The sequence below is a fragment of the Symphalangus syndactylus genome, chromosome 20, assembly GCF_028878055.3.
Source record: "Symphalangus syndactylus isolate Jambi chromosome 20, NHGRI_mSymSyn1-v2.1_pri, whole genome shotgun sequence".
NCBI lineage: Eukaryota > Metazoa > Chordata > Mammalia > Primates > Hylobatidae > Symphalangus > Symphalangus syndactylus.
Window position 1 is genome coordinate 7766796 of NC_072442.2, and position 8495 is coordinate 7775290.

Consider the following 8495-nt stretch of genomic DNA (forward strand, 5'->3'; position numbering starts at 1 on the left):
GACAGCAGACAAAAGGTAGGCTGCGCTGTGGGCCAAGCACTCTCCACCTCACCGGCTCCCACGGTATCCTATTCTCTGGGCCCCCAACAAAACCTGCCAAGGCGTGTTTTCAAAGCGTGGGGCTGCTTTGAACTGAGCCCAGCACTGGCGGGGCTGGGGTGGAAGGAGCATGGAATCGGGTGGGGGAGGACAGTCTCCTTCAGATTCCTGCTTCTGGCAGCCTGGGGACCAGCTGGGGCATGGGCTGGGATGGATGGTAGAGCCGAGAGATGTTTGGTGGGTGAGGGACAGTTCACTGGTGAAGTGGAGGCTCTGCAGGCCCAGCCAGTGTGTGTGTGCACGCACACACCAGTGCTAGTGTGGGAGCAATGGCGGTGGTCAGGGAATTCCTCTTTTGGTTTCTGAAAGGGCCTTTGGGAGGACCTTGGGCCTGGGGTTATATTCAGCAGACAGCCTGGACCTGCGGCTATTAGGGGGGAAGTGGGCTGGCGCAGCTCTTCTCCCTGCTGGGGTACCAGAGGTCCACCACGTGTCCAGGGTTTTGGGGCTTTGGAGAACCCAGACTGTTCCTACTCTCAGGGAGCTTCCATTCTAGCTGAGAAGGTGGGACTGAGACAGTAAAGCAATCCGATGAATTAATGACCAAACTGGGTAACACTGACAATAACAATTGGATTAGTCTTCTGGAGACCTGGATGGTAATCGAGACTCTGCCACTTACGATGCAGGCAGGTCCCATCCCCTCTCTGGCCTCAACACTTTTCATGTGTACGTGGGGGTGGCAGGCAGGAGTGTTGGCAGTGGCCACAACTCAGAGGGGCAGTCTTCCTCAAATGATCCTTGCTCTCTTGCCTTCTGGCCCAGGTCATAGCATTTTTTCTGAGCTGCCCTCCCCTGACTTGCTGGTTCACTCCTCCTTACTCTTCCCTTGGATCTCAGCTCTGCCACCACCTCCTCTAGGAAGTCTGCCCTGATTTTCCTGGCTTGGGTCTTCCTGTGCGGCTCTGCACTCCCACACTGGACTGTGATTTTCTGTACCCTCTCAACTGAACGTGGGTGGACCAAGGCGTGTGTTCTGTGCCTGGCATGGTGCCTGGCTCAGAAAAGGCCTCCAGGAAATAGGTGTTGAATGCATCAAACTACAAAAATTAACAATATGAGAAAAGTGAGCTGAGGAGCTAGGAAGGATAGGTCTTAAGCTAGATCTCAGCAGAAACAGAGGCAGTGGCCGAGCAGAAGCAAGGCAAGCGGGCATTCCTGGAATCCTGTTAGCATTCCCCCATGAGGCCATGCACTCTTAGGTGGGGCTTCCTGGGGTCATCTCGGTCCCCCATGTAGCAGCTCTGTGATCTCGGACAAGTCACTTAATATTACAGGGTCTCGCTCTGTTGCCCAGTGGCGTGATCATGGCTCAGTGCAGCCTCCAACTACTGGCCTCAAGTGATCCTCTTGCCTTGGCCTCCTGAAGTCCTGGAATTATAGGCGTGAGCCACTGCACCGGGCCCATTTAATACTCTGAGCCCCACCTTTCCCATCTGTGAAGGGAGACAATGATAATAGCATCTTTGCGGTGTGACTGTGAAGATAGATAGATGAGCATGCAAAGCTCCAAGTGCCTGCTGAATTATACGTGAAATAAGAACGTGTGCCGCTGAAGGCTGTCCCTGGAGGCAGGGACACTCTGGCCAGGCCTCATTTAGTTGGTCAATGGCTGAGTGACCTATGAGGTAGGCCTCTGCCCCTGAGTTCCTGGCCCTCTCTTCCTCAGCCCCATGTGGAACCCAAGGACGCAGCTGCTCTGCTGAGAACACGGCAGCCCATCCTTCGAGATCGTGACCTCGCCACAGTGGCCCTCAGCCCTCCACCTCCGGCGGGGGCGAGAGCCACCCACCTCCAAGTCTCCAGCCATGACGACCTCCGCACTCCGGCGCCAGGTGAAGAACATCGTGCACAACTACTCCGAGGCGGAAATCAAGGTGCGCGAGGCCACCAGCAATGACCCCTGGGGCCCCTCTAGTTCGCTCATGTCCGAGATCGCTGACCTGACCTTCAACACAGTGGCATTCACCGAGGTCATGGGCATGCTGTGGCGGCGGCTCAATGACAGCGGCAAGAACTGGCGGCACGTGTACAAGGCTCTGACATTGCTGGACTACCTGCTCAAGACGGGCTCCGAGCGGGTGGCCCACCAGTGCCGCGAGAACCTCTACACCATCCAGACACTCAAGGACTTCCAGTACATCGACCGCGACGGCAAGGACCAGGGCGTCAACGTGCGCGAGAAGGTCAAGCAGGTGATGGCCCTGCTCAAGGACGAGGAGCGGCTGCGGCAGGAGCGAACCCACGCCCTCAAGACCAAGGAGCGCATGGCACTGGAGGGCATCGGCATTGGCAGTGGGCAGCTGGGCTTCAGCCGCCGCTACGGCGAGGACTACAGCCGCTCCCGGGGCTCCCCGTCCTCCTACAACTGTGAGTGAGCCCCAGCGTGTGGCTGGGATGGGGAGGTGGCCTGACTTCCATTCCTGGCTCCGCAATCCAAGCCATGGTTCATAATACCTACCTCCGAGGGGTGTTATGAGGATTCAGACATAAGGAATGTAACATGCAAGGCACAACACCCGGCACATAGCAGGTGCTCAACACGTTAGCTCAGATGATAATGTTGTTATAGATTGATTATCATTCCTTAGCTGCCTGATACGATGGCGTGATGGTGGAAGCATGGGTTTGGAGTCAGATAGCATTCTATATTCTGCTTCCTCCAAGCTGTGTGACCTAAGCAACCAGTTCTCTGAACCTCAGTTTCCTCATCTGTACAATGGGGATAAGCTCACCTACCTTCATTGTTTGATCTGAGAATGAAATGAGACCAGGTTCAGGAATGTCCTCTACCCCGCACCGAAACACATGGCATTCCCCTTCATCCCTCTACCTGAGGGCAGCTGCTAGACAGTCCCTGACTCTCCTGCCCCCAGTCGTGGGGGCTTCCCGGATCTGAGGAATACTCAGAATGGCCCGCTTTCCATAAAGCCCTTGAGAGTTTGCTGAGGGCTTTGAGGCTGTGACCTCATTGGACTAGAATCTCCTATCCTTGCACTTCCCTTGCCCCCAAGCAGGACGGGGTCCATCTGGAAGTCTAAGAGCTGGAGTCAGGGCACCTGGGTTCAAGTCCTGCTTCAGGACCCTGGTCAGGGGCCCTAAGTGCTGCCTGTGCATCTGCTAAGGAGGAACTGGAGCCGTCCCACCGGGGTGGGCTGGGACGGGGAACTTACAGAGTGCCTGGCACAGTGCTTGGCCCATGGGGGCCTCCACGGCCATTGTTCCCCTCCTCTCAGTTCTCTTCTTTGAGCCTCAGCTTCCTGGCAGGCAGAGGGGTGTGGGAGCCGATGAGTAATCATGTGGTCACAGAGACATGATGGTCATTGCAGCCTCCTCTTCGTCACCCCGCTATACCTCCGACCTGGAGCAGGCCCGGCCTCAGACATCAGGAGAAGAGGAATTGCAGCTGCAGCTGGCCCTAGCCATGAGCCGTGAGGAGGCAGAGAAGGTGAGGCCACGTAGCCCCACTGTGGTGGGGAGGGGATGGGCTAGAGAGTGCCTGGGAGCCCCTCGGCCTTGACTCAGGCTCTGTCACCCAAAGCCCCAGTCCTGTGCCCAAGAATAGCACAAGACCCACTATCTCTGTTGGTTTGTCGCAGGCAGGGACTGCCTCCCTGCCTCCAGTCCTCTCCACTGGGCCCGGAAAGGGTGGCGAGTGTACAATTAGGGGCACATGCTGTGTCTTGGGGCGCCTGCTACCACCTCATGGTGGAGTGGGTGAGTGTGCTCAGACAGATTCCTGGAGACACTGGGATATGCTGCCCGCCCCCGCCCACCAGCTATCCTTTTGGGGAGACAAGGACGGGCCCCCGATACCGTCATCTTTGCCGTTACCTCTGTGGATCCAGGAAGACCAGGCAGGAAGCAGCTGGGCCAAACACAGGAGGGCCTGAGGAACTCTCAGAGGATTCAGAAGCGAAAGATCGTCTTCCTGATCTTCAAACTGCATTTCAGATGCAGGCAGGGAGAAGGCCACGCCCACCCTGCTGACTGAGGGGCAAACGGCCCATGCACACTGAGGGTGGGCATTTATCTCTCCATCCCCATGACCCAGGCAGGCCTATACTGCCCTTCCGGTCCCAAGGTGGGAGTACAGGGCCAAGTTTACCCCTCTCTTCCTCCGCAGCCTGTCCCCCCAGCCTCCCACAGGGACGAGGACCTGCAGCTGCAGCTGGCTCTGCGCCTGAGCTGGCAGGAGCACGAGAAGGTAGTGGGCCGAGCCCGCCGGTGCTGCTGCTGCTGCTGGTGGAGGTGCTTCAGGGCACTAACAGGCTCCTCCCACTGTACCCGGTGGCCCTGCTGCTCCTAACCTCTCAGCTGCCTCCCACCCTGCACTCTCTCGACTCCAGCCTCGGGTGCACAGGTCCCCAGATTCCAGCCTAGGCTGCTCATGCTCCTAACTCTTTCTGTGCCTTCTGCAGGAGGTGAGGTCCTGGCGGGGTGATGGCTCCCCCATGGCCAATGGTGCAGGGGCTGTGGTCCACCATCGGCGGGACAGAGAGCCTGAGAGAGAAGAGAGAAAGGAGGAGGAGAAGCTAAAAACCAGCCAGGTAGGGAGTGGGCTGGGGTGCGTGGGAGGGAGAGGGCCTAAGAGATGGACTGAGTATTTGTAAAGAGAGAGCAGAGCAGTGCTTGGCATATAGTAAGCACTGGCGTGTTTATTAAATGAAATACGGGTGGGGGTGTAGCAGCCCTAGTCCCACCCTGCATGGGCTGGTGACTGAGTTAAAAGCAAAGTGGGATGCAAAAGGCTCCTGATCAGAGACCCCCGGGTTTGGGCTCTGGATTTGCTGCCACTCACTCACTCTATGACTCGGGGCATGTCACTGCCATGGCCTCAGTTTCCCCTTCTGCACAGGTGCGCTTATTGGATAGTTCCAGCTCTGACACGCTAGGATTATATGATACTGTCGATCAAGACTGGGGTGGGCCCAAGCACACGGAAAACACCTCGGGCTCATGGACATATTTTCTCCGCATGGGGTGTGGGCAGCTGCTCAGTGCAAGGCTGCCCTCCAAAGCTGCCCATGCCACGCCCGGGTGCTGTGGTCTCCTTTCCTTCCATGTTCACTGTGGCCAGTTTCTCTTGGACACTGACCTAGGGAGGTAGGCTGGTTGAAAAACATCTGCCTTTGGCCTTCCTGCCCCTTTCTGCTGGCCTGGATTCTATCCCAGCTCTGCCTCTCCCCGGCTGTGTGACTTCAGGCAAACCCATTCCACCCTCTGTGCGCTGGCTGGCTCATCCATAAAATGGGTACATCACCTGCCCTACCTACCTCACAGGGTTGTTATGAAAATCAGGTACTCTGTGGATGAAGAAACATAAAGTGTAAAGCACTGTGCAGAGGTGAGGAATCATGAATAGGTATCTGTGGAATGAATAAAGAGAATGAGCTGGCATTAGCCTGACAGGTCAGGGCCTGCCCTCCCTCCAGGCCCCACCCACTTCTGAGCCCCGGCTGCCTCTCCCCTCCACAGTCCTCCATCCTGGACTTGGCTGACATCTTCGTACCTGCCCTGGCCCCGCCCTCCACACACTGCTCTGCTGACCCATGGGACATCCCAGGTGGGCATGCAGGGCTGCAAGAGACTTCCAGGCTGGCCCGAGAGCCCTCTCCTTCCCAGCCACTTGCTGGGCCAAGCACCTCCCCCCAACATCTGAGTGTCACCGGGCAAGTCAATCACCACCTTGAGCCTCCACCGCCTGTGGGACAGGCTTACGTAGTGAGGGCTATGGAGAATGCCTGAAGGGCCCAGCTCCTAGGAAACGCAGCAAATGTTCTCTCACTGCACTCACTTGCTCAGCACGCCTGGGAAGGTGGCCTGAGTTGCCCACACCTGCAGGTCCCAGCTCCTGGGGTCACTTGCCAAATAGGGGCTCCAGCCTGCTGGGTGGTCCTGAGGCCGCAGCCCATCTATGACATGGATCTTCTGCCTCCCAACTTGGGCTGGGTAACTGGGAAGGGCCCTGGGCGAGGGATAAGGGTGGGCCTGGGATCACGTCTATGCTGTTCCCATTTCAGGTTTTAGGCCGAACACAGAGGCCAGTGGCTCCTCCTGGGGGCCTTCTGCAGACCCCTGGTCTCCGATCCCCTCAGGAACCGTCCTGTCCCGGAGCCAGCCCTGGGATCTGACTCCCATGCTCTCCTCCTCTGAGCCCTGGGGCAGGACCCCAGTGCTGCCGGCTGGGCCACCCACCACAGACCCCTGGGCACCGAACTCTCCCCACCACAAACTCCCCAGCACTGGGGCTGACCCTTGGGGAGCCTCCCTGGAGACCTCCGACACACCTGGTGAGAAGAGGGCCAGAGAGTGCGAGTGAGGGGCTGGGGGACTTCCAGGCAGGGCCAAGGGGCAGCAGATACTGTCTGTGTTAGGAAGGCAGCTTCTCTGGAAAGGGGTCAGACCAACACCTGCCCGTTTTGTCAACCTATCTCCTCTTCCTCTCTCTCTTCCGAGGTGGTGCCTCGGCCTTTGACCCATTTGCCAAACCTCCAGAATCCACAGAGACCAAGGAGGGGCTGGAGCAGGCCCTGCCCTCTGGGAAGCCCAGCAGCCCTGCGGGTGAGCAGGGCAAGGGGATGGTGAGGCTCTGGGGAACGAGGGGCCCACCCCGGGCAGCCTCTGTCCTCTTCCTCCCACGTCGGGCGCCAATCCCTTTCCCCACCCATGAGCTCTAGCATTTCTATTCCAGAGCTGGACCTGTTTGGAGACCCCAGTCCCAGTTCCAAGCAAAATGGCACGAAGGAGCCAGATGCCCTGGACCTGGACATACTAGGGGAAGCACTAACCCAGCCAAGCAAAGAGGCCCGAGCTTGCCGGACTCCCGAGTCCTTCCTGGGCCCCTCGGCTTCTTCCTTGGTCAACCTTGACTCGTTGGTCAAGGCACCCCAGGCTGCAAAAACCCGGAACCCCTTCCTGACAGGTAAGACATCCCCTTGTCCCTGAACCCTGGGGCTCCTGCTTTCAGAGCCCAGCCTCGGCCGGAGGAGCCCACTCTCCTTCCCAACTTCCAAGACCTCCCGGCGTAGGGCTCTGAACCCCGGGTCACTCAAAGCCACTCTCGTTCTGCAGGTCTCAGCGCTCCATCCCCCACCAACCCGTTTGGCGCGGGCGAGCCGGGCAGGCCGACGCTAAACCAGATGCGCACCGGGTCGCCGGCGCTGGGCCTGGCAGGCGGGCCTGTGGGGGCGCCCCTGGGCTCCATGACCTACAGCGCCTCTCTGCCCCTCCCGCTCAGCAGCGTGCCAGCCGGCTTGACCCTCCCCGCCTCGGTCAGCGTCTTCCCGCAGGCCGGAGCCTTCGCACCGCCCCCCGCTGGCCTGCCGCAGCCGCTGCTGCCCACGCCGAGCTCCGCCGGGCCGCGGCCCCCGCCCCCGCAGACCGGCACCAACCCCTTCCTCTGAGCACCGCCCCGTCCCAGGCCGGCCTGCGCCTGCGCGAGACGCCCCGCGGCCCCCCCCGTCTGCGCCTGCGCGAGACGCCCCGCGGCCCTCCGTCTGCGCCTGCGCGAGACGCCCCGCGGCCCCCTGTCTGCGCATGCGCCGGGCGCCCCTCGGCCCCGCCTCCGGACCCGGTGCTGGTGGATCGCTGAGCCAGTGGCGGCTGGGATCCCGCGGCGGCTCCGGAAGCTGGACGCGGACCACGGCCCGGGAGCTAGAAACTGAACGCCCGCATAATAAAGACTGGAACCCTCGTTCTCAGCTCTCACCAAGTGGACTTTTTGCGGGGTGTGGCGGCCGGGTCTCGACCACAGCGTGGATCACCGGCTGTCTAGGAAACTGCAGCTGCACAACGTGGGGTGCAAACCTGCCCCGCTTCCTTTACGGCTCCTCTCAACCCTCACCTCCATCCCCCGTCACCCAGGCACCTTCGCTTCCAGACGCTCCCAGGCTGTCACTCAATTCGGTCATTTCATTCATTTATCACACAGTCGCACTGGGGTTGAGCTAACAGCAAGAGACAATAGGCCTTTACTCCTATTTATTAGGTACTGCTTATGTGCTAAGCAGATCAGTTTATTTAATGCTTGCAACGACTGTCTGAGGTAGACAATATTGTTAGTTCCGTTCAGGACCCCGGCTACATAATCTGTGGGGCTCAATACAAAATAAAAATGTAGCAGGTCCTTGTTCAAAATCGTGTGAAGAATTTCAAAACAGGGACAACAGAGCATGAAACCAAGCGCAAAGCCCACTGCAGTGCGATTGCACAGGTCTCTCACCTTGCAGCCGGCACTACTCCCATTTTTCAAGCAAGGAAACCGTGGCTCAGAGAGGTTAAATGGCATGCTCAAAGTCACAAAGCTGGCATGGGGCGGGGCTGGAACTCAGAGTCAGACAGTCTGGCTCCAAGGCCTGGAGCTCCCAGGCTGGGCCCCAGATTTAATTCAGCAA

The 8495-nt window shown here is 59.0% G+C and overlaps 1 protein-coding gene and 1 long non-coding RNA gene across 5 annotated transcripts in view; one reads left to right on the forward strand and one right to left on the reverse strand.

The window, feature by feature from the left end:
- Positions 1-6129, reverse strand: part of LOC129469740 (uncharacterized) — a 20693-nt gene extending 14564 nt beyond the window's left edge. The window contains exons 1-4 of one of the 3 annotated variants that reach the window (XR_010118411.1): positions 5897-6129; positions 5376-5468; positions 4410-4602; positions 1172-4089 (exon numbers count right to left, since the gene is read on the reverse strand). This is a non-coding gene — a long non-coding RNA (uncharacterized lncRNA). Of the gene's footprint in view, positions 1-1171; positions 4603-5375; positions 5469-5896 lie in introns of those variants that run through there. The other 2 variants (XR_010118412.1, XR_008653089.2) reach the window with 2 other exon arrangements.
- Positions 1908-7592, forward strand: EPN3 (epsin 3). Of its 2 annotated transcripts, none has more exons than XM_055256649.2 (9): positions 1908-2469; positions 3429-3547; positions 4226-4306; positions 4521-4649; positions 5578-5665; positions 6123-6392; positions 6559-6663; positions 6794-7024; positions 7174-7592. In XM_055256649.2, the coding sequence occupies exons 1-9, from the start codon at positions 1908-1910 to the stop codon at positions 7503-7505; spliced, it is 1917 nt and encodes a 638-aa protein (XP_055112624.2). In that variant the 3' UTR covers positions 7506-7592. The 2 variants fall into 2 exon arrangements, with proteins under 2 accessions (XP_055112624.2, XP_055112626.2); XM_055256651.2 differs by having other exon boundaries at positions 6598-6663.
- Positions 7593-8495: the final 903 nt, after the last annotated feature.

What these genes read in the sequence shown, in the direction of transcription:
- EPN3 (XM_055256649.2), top strand. Translation starts at nt 1,908, where the DNA reads ATGACGACCTCCGCACTCCGGCGCCAGGTGAAGAACATCGTGCACAAC. An exon ending in GCTGGCAGGAGCACGAGAAG is followed by an intron (nt 4,307 to 4,520) that starts GTAGTGGGCCGA and finishes TGCCTTCTGCAG; the next exon opens with GAGGTGAGGTCCTGGCGGGG. An exon ending in AGAAGCTAAAAACCAGCCAG is followed by an intron (nt 4,650 to 5,577) that starts GTAGGGAGTGGG and finishes TCCCCTCCACAG; the next exon opens with TCCTCCATCCTGGACTTGGC.